Source organism: Ambystoma mexicanum, chromosome 2q (assembly GCF_040938575.1).
Source record: "Ambystoma mexicanum isolate Mex_15411 chromosome 2q, UKY_AmexF1_1, whole genome shotgun sequence".
In the NCBI taxonomy this organism is placed as follows: domain Eukaryota; kingdom Metazoa; phylum Chordata; class Amphibia; order Caudata; family Ambystomatidae; genus Ambystoma; species Ambystoma mexicanum.
The window spans coordinates 452,182,312-452,201,009 of record NC_090924.1 but is presented as its reverse complement, the minus strand read 5'-3'; the positions used below and the strand labels follow the sequence as shown (position 1 = coordinate 452,201,009).

At 48.7% G+C, this 18,698-nt stretch overlaps 1 protein-coding gene across 1 annotated transcript in view; it reads left to right on the top strand.

Moving 5' to 3' along the window:
• Nucleotides 1-12,022, top strand: part of TBC1D25 (TBC1 domain family member 25) — a 450,273-nt gene extending 438,251 nt beyond the window's left edge. The window contains exon 6 of the mRNA XM_069647546.1: nucleotides 8,699-12,022. Coding sequence (XP_069503647.1) covers nucleotides 8,699-10,192 — 1,494 coding nt within the window. The 3' untranslated portion in view covers nucleotides 10,193-12,022. The remainder of the gene's footprint in view (nucleotides 1-8,698) is intronic.
• Nucleotides 12,023-18,698: the final 6,676 nt, after the last annotated feature.

The window sequence follows — 18,698 nt, the reverse complement described above, 5'->3', positions numbered from 1 at the left end:
TTTGCTTTCTTTGGCCCACAGGGGCCTTAAAGTTGGTACCATTAAAGGTTACCCGGCGGCGCTATCCATATTTAAGCGCTCGTCTGAAGAGTGTTCCTATTTTAAAATTCCTTTAATTTCCCAGGTTCTTTGCATTCATGCCCTTTGAGACTGTTAACTCTGAAAACTGTGTTTTTAGTTGCGGTCACTACCGCTCGCAGAGTGAGTGAGTTACAGGCACTTTCAGTTAAGCCACCCTTCACTGTGTTTCATAAGGACGGGGTTGTCCTTCGAGTTCGTCCTTCTTTTCTTCCGAAGGTGGTGTCGGAATTTCATTTAGGCCAGAAGGTTGTTCTTCCGGCATTTTATCCTCCTCCACATCCTGGTAAGGAAGAGGAGAGGCTCCATAGGCTTGATCCTAGGAGAGCGTTAAGCTTTTATATTTCACGCATGTCCCGGGTCAGAGTGGACGATCAGCTCTTTATTGGTTATGCTGGAAAGCGTTTGGGACAGGCTGTGACGAAACAGACTTTGTCTCGCTGGATTATTTTGGCTATCTCGGAGTGTTACCGCTTGGCAGGTAAGGACCCACCGGTCGGCTTACGGGCCCATTCTACCAGGGGTATGGCTGCCTCTACTGCCCTGCTGAGGGGTGTTCCTATTCGCAACATCTGTGATGCAGCCACCTGGGCTTCGGTACATACTTTTGTACGTCACTATTCCCTCGATTCCATGTGGGGGCAGGATCTGGCCTTTGGCAAGGCGGTCCTTTACTCCGCAATTTGATTGGGCATGCTAAATTTCTGTTTTCTAAATTCTTTTCCCACCTCCTTGCATTGGTACTGCTTTGGGAGCCTGTCATAGATATGGAATACGTCGGAGGACCCAATGCCCTCGAAGAACAAGTTACTCTCTTACCTGGTAACGTTCTTTCGATGGGATGGTCCGATGACGTATTCCATATCGCTCTCTCCCTACCTTCCCCGCTACAGAATTTCTTATGCGATTGCAGCTTACGTTTCCGCAAGGCTTTGTGTGTCAGACTGGCAGTAGACTGGTGGCACACGTTCTGGGGAAAAAACTACAACTGAGGCTACGGGCGTTGTGCGTCCTACTTATAACATCCAGTGACGTCGGCCGTCGGAAGAGGTCCTCGAGTGCGGCGTATCGACGTCATTGACGCAGGACGCAGACGCCGAAGATTTTCCGAAGCAACACAGCTGTGGTGATTACTCTCTTAGATATGGAATACGTCGTCGGACCATCCCATTGAAAGAACGTTAGCAGGTAAGAGAGTAACTTGTTCTTCGAGGGGATTGGGTCCTCCGACTTATTCCATATCTATGACATGTAATCACCACAGCTGTGCTGATTACATGTCATAGATATGGAATACGTCGTCGGACCATCCCATCGAAAGAACGTTACCAGGTAAGAAAGTAACTTGTTCTACTCCTACGTCCCGTCCCCTTTCCTCCATACTTGACATCTCTCCGTCCTGTAGGACAGGACCGGAGCACTTTGTAAAAAGCATCCAAATTTTTCCAAAATTGTGTCCTTCGTCTCTTTAGTTCGCAGGGCCCGGCACGCGGCCGTAACCCCGCCCACCTTGGCTCCGCCCCACGCATCGCCCCCTCAGTCCTTTTCTCTGCTCGATCGGGGCCGGACGCACTTGCATCCTCGGAAGATTTTCTTCCCTGTTTTCCTCTCTGGCTCTCGCTAGCGTTCGTCTTCTAGTCTGTCTATGTCTTTTAAATTAGACTTTCCAGACTGCTCTTCGTGTCATCGTCGCTTCGCGAGGGCGGATCCCCATCCTCTTTGTTTAGATTGTTTGGGTCCGGAACACCGTTGGGACTCCTGTTTTTACTGTGACTCCCTTTCGGTCCGGGCTCTTCAACGTCGGTTGGAACGGTGAGAGGAGGTGTTCCGACGCACTCCTCCATCTCATTTTCAGGCGTTCATCGACGAGAAGAAGAAACGCCCGGTAAGTTCTTTACTTTTCAGAGCACCCCGGCCGGGGGATACCTTCCCGGGTTCCTCTCGAGCCGGGAGGGGCGTTGATCGCTCTGTCACGGGGGTTCGCCCTGAGGTGCCTGTCGGGCCTAATAATTCTACCGGAGTTTTCTCCGAGGGTCTCCGTAAGGGGCCTGTGTACACCGGAGTAACTTCCGAGGCCCCTCCTGTGGGGGCTGTGTGTAGACCCAGTTCTGCTGAGTCACAGGGTACCGGAGCTTGCTCTGAGGCCTCTTTCGGCTTCCCTCAAAAACAAGACCGGGGTGCACCCCGAGGCCCTGGCTGGGCTTGTGTTTACCGAACAGATGTTCGAGGCCCGTGCCGATAAGGCTATTACCGGGCCTAGGCCCGAGGTCCCTCGTACAGAGGCTAAGGCTACCAACAGTTCTGAGGGGCCGGGCAGGGCCCTGTCGGTGAAAGCGGTTTCTCACCGTTCCCGCTCTTGTGGTGATACCAGATCTGTTGAGGGGGCAAAGAAGCAAGGTTCTTCTTTTACCGGCAGTGCCGAGGCCCTTCCTTCGAAGGCTCAGTTGGCGGTTGGTATGTCGCAGAAACATTCCAGGCCTCATAGTACTGGTTCTGCCGAGGTTCCTTATGTTAAGGCTAAAATTAAGACCCCTGATCCATCGGGGACCCCTGCCTCACCTCCTCACGTGCCGCAGTTCCCCTCAGATGAAGACAAAATGGCGGCTGTTCCCGCCACGACCACGGCGGCCATTTTAGGTGCTACCCCTACAACTACGCCATCGGCCTCTGGTGTAGGGTTCGGTCCTTTGGGTGAACCTAAGGTCACTTGTGCGTATCCTTACCGGCCCGTTTATGATTGGAACGCCCGGATGCCTCTTCCGCACAATGTTTCGTTGCCTGCAGGGGCGCGTCCCCTTTGATTTATGTGGATACGTCGGCGGAGGGCCCGGCGTGGCACCCTTCTCCATTACGTCCCTGGATTTGTCCACCTCATGAGAGGCCTCCTCAGGTTCCGAAGCAATCTCCTGAGGACGCTTTTTTCAGTAAATTTCAAGCGCTCATGCGCACCGACCCCATGAGGAAGTATTTCAAAGGGCTTTTTAAGGAAATTTGTCCACCAGCGCCCCCGGCTCCACCCGTTCCTCTGGTGGTTCCGCCGGCGCCTCCTTTGCCCGTGGTGCCTGCCCCTATTCTTCCGCCTTTGCCACCGTTGTCCCCAGTGGACGAGGCAGTGCCTGACACGGTTCAGCAGGATCCTGACCTGTCAGATGACCCTCAAGGCGAGCAGGACAACGAGGACCTTCCCCGCTCTTAGAGCTTTTCATGACCGGGTACTGGACATGATGAATTTATTAGATGTCCCGGTTCCCAAGGCACCTGCTCCACAGGAGGGCGTGCTTTCTGGGGTGTTCACCCTGTCTCCTTTGCAGCGTACCGGCCTTTTCCTGCAGAAGGATGTTTTGGCCGAGGTACGAAGAGTCTGGGAGAAGCCACACTCGGGACTTTTTGTCAATAAAAAGATTGACGCGAGGTACAGGCTGCACTCTTCGGAGGAAGTGGCCTTGTCGTATTGTCCGCCTCCCTCCTCCACAGGAGGAGGGAGGCGGACAAGACGCCTCTGCTGGCTGCGGCCACGTTGCAGTCCAGACCTGCAGCATCCTCTTCCGCGACGGCTACTCAGGTCTTGGGAAAGGAGGACAAGCTCCTGGACTCCCTAGGGAGGGAAATCTTTGCCAATTCGGCCTTGCAGCTCAGGCAGGCCAATGCCGAATTGATTTTGGCGGGAGCTAACATGCGGATGTGGAAAGGTCTGTCGGAGTTTGAGGAGCACATTCCGGTCGAGAAGTTGGACGATTTCAGAGGTGGCCTTTCTGATGCCAGGGTCTTGGCCCAGGATCTCCTGGAAGCTGCGGCTCATCACGTAGACACCTCGGCTCGGGGCATGATGCTTGGGGTTGATACCTCGAGGCAAGCGTGGTTGCATGCCACTAAGTTTTCGAAGGAAGTGCAAGACAAAGTATTGGACCTTCCATTCGATGGTAAGGAGCTTTTTCATTCTTCTACTGATGTAGAGCTCACCAAAACCAAGGATAGCACTCAGACGGCTAAATCATTGTCTGTTCTGGTTAAAGCTCCTTTCAAACCTCAGAGACCGTTATCGCAGAGTCGACCTTCTTCTGGTTTCAGGGGCTTCCTCGACCGCAAATCGCGCAGAGTGGATACTCCTGCAGGGAATAACTGCCGTAGACAACAGCGTACGCGGTATTTCTCCTGCTCCTCAGCCTCCTCATCAGGTTCAGGTGGCACCGCCACCGATAAACCTGCAAAATTAGGTTTTTCCGTGCTCGCACGAGACCCGGGTGGGAGGACGCATTGCGTCTCATTGGGAGGCGTGGCAGACCATCACAGAAGACAGATGGGTCTTGTCAGTCGCTCGGGTGGGCTTCTGCTTACCTTTACCCCCTACCCCACCCCTCAACCCTCCTTTTCAGCTGTCGGGCTCACCCTCCCTCAAGGCCGAGGTTCAGAAACTTCTGCTCCTCAGAGCTGTGGAACCCGTTCCCCTTGGGGAGCGAGGGGAGGGCTTCTACTCCCGGCTGTTTACGGTGCCCAAACCCAACCAGGCTGGCCTGCGCACCATCCAAGACCTTTCCCAGTTCAATCTTTCCTTACCCCAAGAGAAATTCAAGATGATCACGCCCGGCCAGATTCGCTCCTCGTTGCAGGCGGGCGATTGGCTCAGCGTGGTGGACCTTCAGGATGCGTATATGCATATCCTGATTTGGGCTCCACACAGGAGGTACCTCCGGTTCTCTTTGGGAGAGGAGCACTTCCCGTTCGAGTGCTTCCTTTTGGCCTCAGGTCAGCGCTGTGTGTCTTCACGAAGATAACGCCGGTGATTGCGGCCTAACTTCGTCTCTAGGGTATCCATGAGTATCCGTATTTGGACGACTGGCTTGGTGCTACCGAATGGATGTTCGAGGCCCGCGCGAGTAAGGCTGTTACCGGACCTGGGTCCGAGGTTCCTCGTACAGAGGCTAAAGTTACCAACATTTCTGAGCGTCTGGCAAGGCCTTATCGGTGAAGGTTCTTTCTCACCGTTCCTGCTCTTGCGGCGACACCAGATCTGTTGAGGGGGCAAAGAAGGGAAATTCTTCTTTACCGGCAGCGCCGAGGTCCTTCCTGAGAAGGCTAATTTGGTGGTTGGTATGTCGCAGAAACATTCCAGGCCTCATAGTACCGGCTCTGCCGAGGTTCCTTATGTTAAGGCTAAAGTTAAAACCCCTGATCCATCGACGGGGACCCCTGCCTCACTTCCTCACATGCCGCAGTTCCCCTCAGGTGATGACAAAATGGCGCCCGTTCCCGCCACGACTGTGGCGGCCATTTGAACGCTACCCCGACAGCTGCGCCATCGGTCTCAGGTGTAGGGCTGGTTTCTCGGCCTTGTGCGCATCCTTATCGGTCAGTTTATGACCGGAATGCTCGGAGATCCCTTCTGCACAATTTTTTGTTGCCTACGGGGTGGGCACCTTTGGTTGATCTGTCCATCCAGATATAGGAGTGGGCCATGCTTCATGGCGTCTGGCTGCTTGCGGTGCACATCCCGGGCCAGCTGAATGTCACAGCGGATGCCCTCAGCCGGCGGACAGTGGTCAGCTACGATTGGGAATTGAAGGCGGAGATCCTCTCATGGATTTTCTTGAGTTGGGGCAGACCGGAGGTGGACCTCTTTGCTACGGTGGTAAACAAGAAGCTTCCTCGGTATGCCTCCAGAGGGGGGCTGAGAGCCTCCTCTCTGGGGGATGCTCTCGAGATTCCATGGCACAACATGAGAGCTTACGCATTCCCGCCTCTGCCTCTAGTTCGAGCAATTGGGAATCTGAAGAACTCTGTGAACTGTTCCCTTCTGCTCATGGCCCCGTGGTGGCCAGCCAGTTTTTGGTTCTCAGAACTTCAACGCCTGTTGGTGTTTCTGCTGATCAGGTTACCAGTAACCCCAGATCTTCTTCATCATGGGGAACAGCAGATGTGGCACCCCTCCCCACAATCGCTTGGCGGCATGGTACCTGAGTTCAAGTCTTAGAGCTTTTTAACATGTCTACGGATAACATGTGTATTATCCAGGCAGACAGGGAACCCTCGACCAGATCTCAGTACAAGAGTAAATGGCTCAGGTTCTGTCATTGGCGTCTAGAGAAGAAATTGGATCCAAGGGGGGCCACGGTTGACAGTGTTGTCCTTCGTGTCCTCCCTAGCAGAGTCAGGGGTTCATTTTCTGTCATGCAGGACTTGCCTTTCAGCGGTCTCCGCTTATCTTTCTACGGATCAGTGTTCGTATTCTCTGACTAACCCAGTGGTAAAGAGGCATTTCGCTGGTTTAACACGCCTTTACTCTCCAGTTCGTAATACACACCCTCCATGGGACCTGAATGTTGTCCTGACTGCGCTGTGCCATAAACCCTTTGTGCCAATGGCTACTGTGGACCTCAAACTTGTCTTGGAAAGTGTCCTTTTTGTTCGCCGTCACATCGGCAAGGAGAGTGAGTGAGCTCCAGGCATTGTCGGTGGAGCATCCTTTCTTGGTCTTTCACAAGGACAAGGTAGTCCTTCGAAGTAATCCGGCTTTTCTGCCGAAGATAGTGACCGAATTTCATTTGAATCAATCGATCTCCCTACCGGTCTCTTCTCCGAACCCCGCCTCTGAGGCGGAGAGGGTTCTACACTGTCTTGATGTCCGAAGAGCTCTTAAGTTCTACCTGGATTGGACTTCCGAGCTTAGAAGTTCTTCTCAACTTTTTGTGACTTTCGGCAACCCTCAAGGCAAGCAGGTATCTAAGGCAACTATTTCTAGGTGGATTGCCGCCTGCATCATGGAGTTTTTCACTGTCCAAAGCTGAAACCTCCTAAAGGTATTCATGCACACCTGGTGCGGGGCAAGGCAGCTGCAGTTGCTTTTCAGAAGTATGTTCCCTGGGAGTCCATCGCTAGGGCAGCTACTTGGGCCTCTCCATCTGCTTTCTGTAAGCATTACTGCCTCGATATGAGTTCTAGAGCTGATGCTCAGTTTGGTCAGGCTGTGCTGAAGAACCTTTTTCAGTAAGGGGTATTTCCATCCACCCGTAGTTCCTGTAAGGAGTGCTTGGGAATCTCCCACAAGTATGGAGGAAAGGGGACGGGACGTAGGAGTATTACCAGGTTACTCACCGTAGTGACCACCTTACTCCTAGTCCATAGTCCCCTTTCCTCCATACGCCCACCCGCCGTCCCCTCTAATAAGGTTCCTCTGTGTTGGTAATGGGTCTCTGACCTGGCAAAGAAAAGGACTGAGGGGCGATGCGCGGGGCGGAGCCAAGGTGGGCGGGGTTACGGCCGCGTGCCGGGCCCCGCGCAGGAAAGAGAGGAAGGACACATTTTTGGAAAAATTTTAATGCTTTTTACAAAGTGCTCCGGTCCCGTCCCACAGGACGGAGAGATGTCCCACAAGTATGGAGGAAAGGGGACTATGGACTAGGAGTAAGGTGGTCACTACGGTGAGTAACCTGGTAATTCTCCAACATGGGTCTAGCATGGATTCACATGCAAACCCACCCTCCGGTCCCTCTGCAGCTCTTCTTGGTCATACTTCCACTTTACGTGCTTACTAAATCTGAAGATGACTGCTGGAGGAGGGGCCTAGGCAGAGGATTGTCATTGGATGGGGGCAGAATGACCCAGAGGCCAGTGATTGGTTTAGAGTAGAAATACAGTGTGAAAGTTCAACTGGTTTTTCTTTTAACGAGGATTCCAAGCCTGATGACAGGGAATATTCATGGGCATGTCTGCCCCATGTCGGCCATGCCAGACCCATGCTGGAGAACAATAGTTACAGGTAAGTAACTTAAACCTTATCTGTTCTTTAAATAAAATGTTGCTTAATTATGTTTATTTTAGCTGAGGTTATGCAAACACAAAATAAATGTAATTATTTTTTTTATATCGCTTATTGCATAATTTTCTGCCTGACTTTTGTCATTTTCTTCTTCCAACAGGTAGTTAGGGTGGCTCCCAGGGATGTTATTTTTATAGGCTCTGCGATGATGCCTATTCTAGTTCTGCCAAAGATTAGATGTTGGAATAGGCTTTTATTGCATTGAGCGGTTAGAAACCATATGAAGTTACAAAGGACACCAATCATGTAGCAGAGCACCCTTATTATATCTAAACAAATGACTTTTACATAATTGTTTGCAATACAGTAAACTTCTCACAGGTGTGGAATCTTGCTACTTTGACTTACAAGGGTTATTAATTAAATTTCCAAAGATGAGAACGCTTTCCTGCTTATAGTTTGATATCAAGCTGGTAGACTGTTTTTCTCAGCTGGTTGGGTTGGTGCAGTCAGTCGCCCTTTACCATTGGTACACCAGGTTCCGATAAGCATTTGTCGCCATGGTTGAAACCTATTCCCATGCGACAGCTCTATGGTCCTTGATCTGAAGACTGACACCTGGGTGGAAGAGTCGCCTCGCTTTCCTCAAACACGGTGTACCATTAGAATTCTGGAGTAATTGGACGTTTTAATGAAATGCGATCCTCGCGGGCCAATCGATTAATGAGCAGAGTCTGAATGCACATACAAAAAACATTTTTGTGCCTTTTTAAAATTTTAGTTCTGCATGTGAAAACCAATTAATGAAAATGTTCCTTTGACATGAAGGCATGGCATTTCACTTTGTTTATCTCATGAACTTCACAGGTGGTGTGGCGGTACCTACTGAATGTGTATCCAGATGGCCTCTCTGGGCAGGAGCGAATGGACTACATGAAGTGCAAGACCCGGGAGTATGAACAACTTAAGGCAGAATGGAAGGAAAATGCAAGTCAAGAGGACCTGGAGTTCATCCGTGGCAATGTTCTTAAAGACGTGCTGCGCACTGACCGGACTCACCCATATTATGCTGGTTCTGAAGATAGCCCTCACCTTCTTGCCCTGCACGACCTTCTTGCTACCTACGCTGTCACACACCCCCAGATCTCCTACTGTCAGGGCATGAGTGACATTGCTTCACCCATCCTTGCTGTAATGGACAATGAGGCCCATGCCTTTATTTGCTTTTGTGGAATTATGAAACGCCTGGAAGGGAACTTTCGTATGGATGGGGAGATGATGTCCATTAAATTCTCACATCTGAAGCTCTTGCTCCAGTACTCTGACCCAGAGTTCTACAGCTACTTGCTTTCTATTGGTGCTGATGACCTATTTTTCTGCTACCGCTGGTTGCTGCTGGAGTTGAAGCGGGAGTTTGCCTTTGAGGATGCACTAAGAATGCTGGAGGTGACGTGGAGCTCTTTGCCTCCAGACCCACCAGAGAAGGAGGTTGAGCTGGTTGGGCCCCCAGCCGAAACTAGTGACAGTGGGCGACCAATGCGTCAGCGGCACATGCTTAGGCCAAATGTTGAGTTTTACCCGGGGTCTGGTGACCGGTCAATTGAGGTGGACGCTGAGGACTCTGGGAGCCCTGCAAGGGTGAATGGTACATGCTCCTTGATGAAGCAATCAAGTTTTGGGGAATTCAAGTACTACAGTGCAAAGAATGAAGACCTCCTGGAGAATGACTCCCCATTTGTAGTAAACGCCAGCATGCTGGTGAGGACCAAACAGCCCACTGAGGAGGATGACGATTTTGGAAGTGAACATGAGCCTCTGATACAGCCAGTGTGTCCTGCTTCCCGGAACCTCATGACTAAATCTTTTTCTGCCCCTTCTCTGCATCCCTCCTCTCTGCCTTCCCCCAGTCAGGAGACATCCTCCATGTCGCAGGATCTCTCCCCTGCCACTGAAAACAATCAAACACTTTCTGAGGGAGTGAAATTATCAGCTGAAAGTTCCCCCTCCTCTTCCCTCTCCCCAGAGGCAACCTCTCCAGGACTACCATCCCTTAGCACGCCTCTCCCATCACTGCCAACCCCGGCCTCCATAAGCCTGCCACCCCCACAAGAGTTTGGCAAGGGAAATCCATTCATGCTCTTCCTGTGCCTGGCGATCTTGCTGGAGCATCGGGAGCACATCATGAAAAATGGCATGGACTACAATGAACTTGCCATGCACTTTGACCGCTTGGTGCGGAAGCACAACCTCAACCGCATTCTACACAGAGCGAAAGCATTGTTTGCTGATTACTTGCAGTCAGAAGTGTGGGACTCTGAGGAAGGAGATGAAGCTGCAGCAGAATCCCCTGCAGCCTCTTGATCTTCATAATGAAGAGCCCCCTTTGACCTGACAAAGAACCTGTTCTGGACATCGTTGAACAGGGATACTGTTTTTTTAAGATTCGGTTGTTTTCCCAGTTGAAGCAACGTGTTCACACAGGCTACAGTCAGTTTTTACTTCTGCAAGTATCCCCATTTTTTTTATAAATGGCAATGCCGTTGGGTTTTCCTCGAGTGGAGTTACAGGACACCACAGAGCTGCTTTATCACAAACCTCAATATACCATTTCATACCAGTTCTGATATCCTAAACCTCTTTCCACAGTTCCTCAAACAGATAGGCAAGTCCTAAGCGGGGTTGGCCCAGCCAGGCCAACTCTAAGTCATAAGCTTCTTAATGTCAATCATTGAAGTGGAGGAGTCACAACATTGTTTACATTCGGTATCAAATGGAAAATGTTTTTGTTGTTGAAATGTTTGAGAAACTGTGATCTAATCAATGGCCCAGTCCCTGAACTCGCTCTCTCCCTTCACCTCCACCGCCCCTGACCCCGAATCCTGTCTCACCCCTCTAATAATACAGCCCACCTTTGTAGGAAAGGCTGCCTTTTCACGTGCCACTGATTTCTATTTCAGTGTTACCCTCCACAACAAAATGTCCGAACAAGAAGTGTAAGCAAAAAACCTTTGACCTTGGTGCCTAAACCTGAAGGGGCCTGGGGCCATGCTCTACTTGTAATGTTGAGTGTATAATTGGTGATCAGTAGGTCTGTCATGCACGAGTTCTTGCCCATAGTCACTCGTACAGTGTGAGGAATAGACCTTTCTTGATTCTCCCCATCAAGTATTATATTTTAATGAAATCTCTAGAAAATGTCTGGCCTGTGAAGCTGCATCCAAACGGGTAGCAAAAAGTTGAGCATGGCAAACAAGCCTGTAACTGGAAATTGAATGGCCAGCTAGAATGTTACCATGAAATTACATTTTGGAAAATGACTACCGCTGTGATCCTGCAACATTTTCTTGGATTTCAACCTAGTTTCTTGGACTGTAAAGGAGTGGAACTTTGTGGACATTTAGCCTGTTACTGACTCCTTTCAAACATTAGTTAGCCAAAGAGGAGTGTCCTTTTATATGGATTTCCCTTATGTTTGCGTTTGTCCTCTGGGTCTATAATTTGATATATGCCTCTATAAACCGATCACCGTTTTGAGAATTTATTTGACATGAACATGTGTCTTGGTCAATACTGTTCTTCCTCCCCACAGTGAAAGTATATTTTGAATTGAGAGGCTGGGCATGTAGACAGAAATGTTATACTTTGACCAAAGACCTAAATGCATATGTGAAATGGTTTAATGGAACCTTTAATATTAACCTGGGAGTGCATCCCATACAATTATGTCCTGTTCATAAATGGCCTCAAGCTCTATTTTGCATTGCCACGTTTGCTCTCCGTTCACACTCCTCATTTTTGTTGATTGCTGAAGTTGAAATACTGTGAGTTCAAAAATGTTCATTTTATATTTTGTTGAAAACATGTTCCACTTCACTAATGCTCCATTTGTTGTGCCTACCATCTTGCTCAATTTTCTGCAATCACTGTGGATGTCCTCCTGCAGGTGCAAGGGATGGGATAAGTTACTCACGTGTTAATGCTGTTTAAAACTTTCACAGAATTGCAAGCTTTGAGTGCTTTCCCCTGAGGCTAGTAATGATTGGTACACTAGTATAACTGAAACGTAAAACAAATTGGAGCACCATTGCAACCTCATTTCCGGTTCTTTACTCTCTGACCAATGTGGTGGATATACTTGAGCGGCTTGTCACGTAATTCTATGAAATATACCAACGCTGAAGAGCAACAATAGCATGCATTACTTAGTCCTTATCCAATGTGTGACCTTTCATAGATTTGCATGCTTTTATGGATTCCAAAAAAGAAGCAGGTAGGTGTGAGAGGCAGGTGAATGATTTAAACAGAACTATTTCTTTCAAGAGAGGCTGCCACACCACTTGTCCCACTGCTGTTTCTGCTCTTCTATGACCAAACTGTAGTGCTTGGTGAAGATCTACAGTGTCTTCCACATGGCTGCATAGCTATGTTGTGGTTGTGTATGCCTTGTGGAAGACTGCTATGGCTGCGCTTTCTCTTTGGAAGTGTGCGTCAAGTGTCCTGGTGTAGAGGCCTGTTGGCCAAAACACAATGCTTCATCCTGTACATGGAACATTTCACGTTGCCAATCTTTGCTCCTACAAAGCATGTCCTTTAGCCGACTGTCAAAAGCAATAGTGTTGATCTGCATTGTAAAATGGTGCAATGTTGTCTATGTAGTACCAAAGCGCCCATCTGGCTTGCAGAGAGTTAAAGGCAAGCTCTGCTGGGGTAGGAGGATTTCTGGAAACGGTTGGAAGCATGACAATCTGCTTTAGAAGAAACTCTGACACCACTTTTGGAAGAATGCATGAATGAGTTTGCTGTACCTCATTGTCCCTATATGGAATGTACAAAGTGCAACCTAGCTGGGGAAACAGTGGCGTGCTATACAAAGAGAACGTGCCCAGGGGGTTACAAGTAGGGTGCAGGAGTTCCAAAGGAACTTATGTGGGTGAAGGGTGGACTGGGGTGTAGGAGACCCATAAAATCTGGGGTCGACGGGACACCTTGGGACTTTCACTAAAACACAACAAATACATTTAAAAAAAAAAAAAAGAACTTGACTTTTCACAAAATGAAAACAGCAGTACGTATTAAATTACATATATCATTGTATAAAACAAGAGAAAATAAGCAAAGAAAACCGAAGAAAATTAAGAAAAAGAAAAGCAGTTAAATCCTCCCAGCGATGGACCTTTAGAGAGATCTTTTATAATACTCTCAGCTGCGCTTTAAGTGCAGATGCTTTATGGAGTTTCGCCAACCCTCCCTATCCTATTCCACTTGAGACCTCAATGATGGAACATGAGTGTGCCCCTTTACAGCAGTGTATGGGCTGCAATCATACCTCGGCACCAGGGTATTCACTGGATTTACATGGATAGTGGAACTAGTGCTGTTTTGAATCTCGAGGCTCTGCTTTATTTTTTTCTGCGTCACCCAAATGGCTTATGGTGGCCTCTATTAAAACTTGTCTACAACTCATTATTCAGCTGGTGGTGGGTACCAAAAATGCAGTTGCATCCCTATTTTAAAACCAGCGATGGCAACGCCAACTGTTTGAGCTTTAATGTAGGCATGGAAAAGGCCCTTACCAAGCACCGCCATAGCGGTATTAGGTACCCACTGATGGTAGCAGCTGCAAAATGGTGCAAGCACCTGAACGTTTAATCGCAGTGCCTGGCAAATGCCCAATACGTATAGACAAGCAAACACTTGCCATTGCTGGTTTTTAGCAGGACTTCAGTGAAGGAAATGCATAGTGTTAATGGAGTGATTGATTTTTGATTGATTGATTGATTGATTGTTTATTTGTATAGCGCCTATGCACAATGTGTTTCAAAGCGCTTCAAGGGGGGGCGGGAGCATGGGAGAAATACAGTTACATTCCTACATGTCCTTGAAACAATTAAGAATGTGAAGAATAACTATCATAATCAGCCTGATGACATTTCAGATAGTGCAATGAACAATTAAGGAGGAAAGGAGTGGATGAAGGCATCCCTGTATAAGACATTTGTATTACACCAGTATTATGTTGCCAGCTCCAATTAAGTTATTTACTACCCAGGGCTTTATAGTAAACATCCCTAAGTCAGTGGCTTTATCTAAACCAGAACTGGCACTTTACGTGCCCTTTATAGATCATTCTAGTTTTTTTTTTTTTTAAAGGAATAGGTTATGGTGTAAAATGAGTCTGCGGCCCGCGTGGCTTCCATCCACCAAAAACCCATGAAAGTTTCTAAGCTAGCCCAAATAACATGATGCTGTGTCGCAAGGCAAGATGCCACGCACGCTGGCACCAGCTCCCACTACATTACAGGTCAGCGGTGAATATATACCTCATTTAAGGTTAGTCCTGACTTCAGACCTAGGCTGCAGGTAGGATTGAGTGAAAAGCGAGTTGATGGAGGAACAGCCTGCTGTGACTGTCTCTTCCTGGAGAGGAACCAGACAGCAGCACAGATGACACTGGGGCAGTGGGAGAGCGCCAAGCCCGAGCTCCCACGTTCCCTCTAATAAATCCTCCCCATGCCAGTCTGCACCTGGGAGAGGGAGGCCACTTTGTGTATTATCAGGCCCAATCAATGCGCAGACAGATATGGTGTAGTGTATATATCTGCAATTATTTCAACAAACGACTTCTAATCGTCTTCATGCAGGCCTCGTGAGCATGGATCAAGCGTTGGAAGAAGACACATTCGTGACTGCACCTTTTATCTGGGAACATGAGGCAAGGCACCATTCTTTCCTGTACAAATCTCCCCTCTGTACTCTTCTCTGCTCCACATTCTAGTCTGCTGTACACCCTTTTCTCCCAAGTCCCTTCCCTGCACCCCACACCAAGTCACTCCTCTTACACACTGCCCTCTGCACTTTCTCACTTGTCTGTACTTTTCTCTCATTTGCAAAAACCCGAAGCACCTCCTATGCCATTTCTGCCCTACACCGCTCTATCTGTGTTCTGGTCTTTCCTGCACCCCTCTGTCCCCTGCACACACTGGTCACCCTGTGCTGCAAACCTGCTGCAAACCATCCCTATCTTTCATCTGCACTTGGTTCTTGTTCCCATCTCTCCCCTCCCTTGCTCCTCTCTTTTTCTGTCCTCTGCACCCTTTCTACCCTTTTTCACTTTGCAGTCCCACACTCTACTGCACCCCAGTCCCTCGCTTCCCCTTCCCCCATGGCCAGCACCCCACAACTCTCATCTACACTTACTCAGCACTTTCTCCTCAGTCTTCAGAGCACCCTCGGTATCCTGTCTTACATTTCACAGGTTTTCTCTTGAACGCCTTGCATGACCAACCACTCCATATAGCTTCTCAGAATAAGCTGAAACGGGCATGCCAGATCCATGACCTTAAAAGGGCCCATTCATACCTGCAAGCATTAACTCTTAAGAAATAGTCAGGAGCGTGGATATTTGGAAGGGGGGGACAGACACACAAGTTACAAAATCCACGTACTTCCGAGGCTCTACCCCCAAAATCTGATCGCACTGCGACCACTCAACGACGCTGACAAACAGCCAGGCTGAATAAAACAGGTTGAAGCTTAGCCACGACCTACAGAAGATTAGCGCTTGATTTCTTTTAAGAGATGCACAGGATAGACACCAACAAATGGTTTATTTTGGGCAGGGACAGAGTTCAGGTCTGTGCTGGTACTTGTTTGCTTTCTGGAATATAATAACACTTTGGTCATAGTGCTTCATGCTAGATGCTTTCAGCTTCTAGGCAATGTAATAACAAGTATTAGTACCCTCATTTGAACAACACTGAATTTATGATTGTGGACCCTTCTGCTGGGGTTGATCTAGCGAAATGCAGGTAGTCCTAATGTCAGAGACCAAGCTTTAGGTGTGGTACCATCCAAACTTCAAGCAGGTGTGAGTTGGTGGGAAGATGCGGAGGGGTGTGCCTTAAGTGAGGCCTACTGATATTAGAGTATACATCAAGTGTTTTCCCTTGCCTACCGTAGACATTATTATGGAAAAGAGCACACATCCCACGTAGTGGCCCTTCTTGAGATTGGCTCATCCTCATTTTACTTTATATGGTTTCCTGAGGATTTCGTATACAATGTCAGGCTGATCTCTCAGGCAGTGTCTGCACTTTGCAAGCCATGCCTGGGGTTCAGGGACATCTTGGATAAAATCCAGTCTTCGCCAGATTGTGTGATCCTGGGTGAATCGTGTGACCCCCCTCACCCCCATTGTGCATTATTTTTTCTATATGTTTACTTGGGATCACCTAGAAGTGGCTCAGTTGGCAGTGTACACTATAACAAAATGCCTCAATCATAAATGTTCTAACAGTTTTTCTTCTTGCTCCATGTATGGTAAGCATGTTGAGTGAGTGTGAAGAAGGACAAAGTGTCACAGCAATAGATGTCACCTCCAGCTGGGGGACCGGTTCTCATTAGGGGAAGCAGTTATAGATGCATAGAATTTGTAATGTTTTTTTTTTTGCAGAGAAACGGATCAGGTGCAGTCAGCGAGATCCAACTCTAAGGAACTAAACTAGAAACAATTTCAAAGTAACCTGACGGTTTAGGGGCACAATTATAGTGTAAGCAGCAAAACTAATCGTCACGCCCTTCTCCTTAAAAAAGGCAACGCATAATATATTAAACAGCGTTGTGGCATTTGTATAGAAACTGCATGTATATGTCAATATATACCGGCTCCTATTGTGCAACCTTGATCCTGTGCTGTATAGGTGAATGGCCTCTGTATTTTTTTGGGCGGCCTTGCAAGCCTGTGTTGGCCAATGCTTAATTGTGAGCCCTGGCTGCCCATCAGTAAGAAATGAACAAAGAGCCGTTCTGAAATGTCATGTTCCTCTTTGGCAGGGGCTTTGGCACACTTTCATGAATTGAAAAACATGAGGGCGGCACTGGCAGGGACTCGGGTGTTTCAGTTCACAAAATTGTGCCACTGCCAACGTCGGATATACAGTTTATAAACCTGTGTGGATCGTTGCAAACTGATTAGAGGATCCTGGCCTCTTAATGTTTCATTGAAACATTAAGAAGCCAGGATTACCTGATCAGTTTTGCAATGCACCGCGCGTGTTTAGAAACTGTATTTCTGATGCTTCTTAATCTGCTTAGAATCACATGCTGTGCATATGGTCTGACATCAAGTGGTAACCGCGGAGTATTGCATCTTGTCTTTCAGGGACCGAAAGGGGTCGTCGGCATAGGCGTGTCTGTAACACTTTCCCTATCGTGACGTGCAGTGTACCCAAAATCCCTCACGCACTGAGGTCCCTCAGATAGTTTTTTTCCGTCCAGATAACTTGTCGTCCTATAGCGGAGCTCTTACATAAGAGACATTGTTTATCCTACACCGACTTGTCGGTTATTTCTCCTTAAGTCATTTCGATGCATCTTCGACGAAGACTACGGAAAACTTGTCTACGTTGGTGGATTTCGGCGCCTAAGATCCGGAGGCTGAAGCATCCACGTGGTCGGGCCTTCTGGCCGTCCTTTACAGTAGGGAGAGTGGGGTCAGGGTGGCCATATTTCCGTTATGTCTTTCCTCTTTACCCTATAGGTCTGCTCATTTTCCCCTTTGGCTATGGAGTGTAGGACCAGAGACCCGTGGAAGGATGAACACAGGACCTGGAACTCCTGTCTCCCCTTAGAGCACGATGAAAAGCAGTGTGTGGCTTGCAAACTCCTTTGGCCTGAGACCCTTAAGGAGCGCTGTGTAAAGCGGTGGGTCGCGTACAGTATGTCGTGAATGGAACCCCCACTGCCACACCCGCCGAAAGTGACGGGGGCACCTCCGATGACCAAACATCCGTTACGGATGTGATGGACCTCGAGGCGGACACTTCTAGGTCCGTCCCCGAACCTATAAGGCCTGACTCTGGTCTTGCTTCAGGGACAACACCCGGTGACAGGGGCGTACAATCACATTACACTAAACGCACAACCCCTACAGTTATTTCGTCGGGTACGTCAAAAAAGGTGAAAGCGCCAGCTGGACCGTCGACAATTTTGGCAGATTCCTCGGATCGTTCATATCCAAAGCCTTCCCTGCATCCGCAGCAGCATCTTGCGACTGGGCATTCCAAGACAAGCAAGGGCGCTACCCCTAAATCAGGTTTACATGTCGAAGCGCGGAAATCCGATGCTACGACGGTCCCGAAGGCCGCGGTAGGCCCAAAAATCACGACTAGGCCTCTAGGTGAAAAACCGGCTGCTAGGCCCTCTAACGCCGCGGAAGGCAATAAGTCTACTGATAAACCTTCTGACCCATTAACTCGCGCAGATTCGGTGTAATCGAAGACAGCATCACGAGAATTACATCGGCGGTTGAGCTTATTCCTGTCCCGCCGAAAAATATGGGGCAGGCTGCGGACAGATCTTTGCACACGCCATGGTGCCCCGATTCTCACGATACCTATGAGGACAGTCAGGAGCCTCTATCCTACACCCTGAGAGACAATTTTCAACGCCAAAGGGTGGAAGATGACGCTTTTCCACCCATAGGCCCTTCTGGGACCTCTAAAGGGACGAGGGAGAAATTTGAAGGGTGTATGGACCGTCTTGAAATAATTATAAGTCTTTCTGAGCATCCTTCCCCGAAAAGATCTCGTGGAGAGCCTAATCTTCAATATGCTTAACATTTCCAAGAAGATCAGCCTTCTGTCCCCATCCATCATGATGACATCGTCCAGATGGATACTTATAAGGACATTATCAGTGAAGGTGAAGACCCTTCCTTCCTACAGAATTACAATGAGGATCAGGCGGATGCCACAGACCATTGGTAAAAAACCTAGCAAGTGGGGACGGACCCATGGATGCTTCCCCATCAAGATCAGGACACTGATGTATTGTGCCTGGATTCCCCTCCGTCTACCCTGGCTCGCCA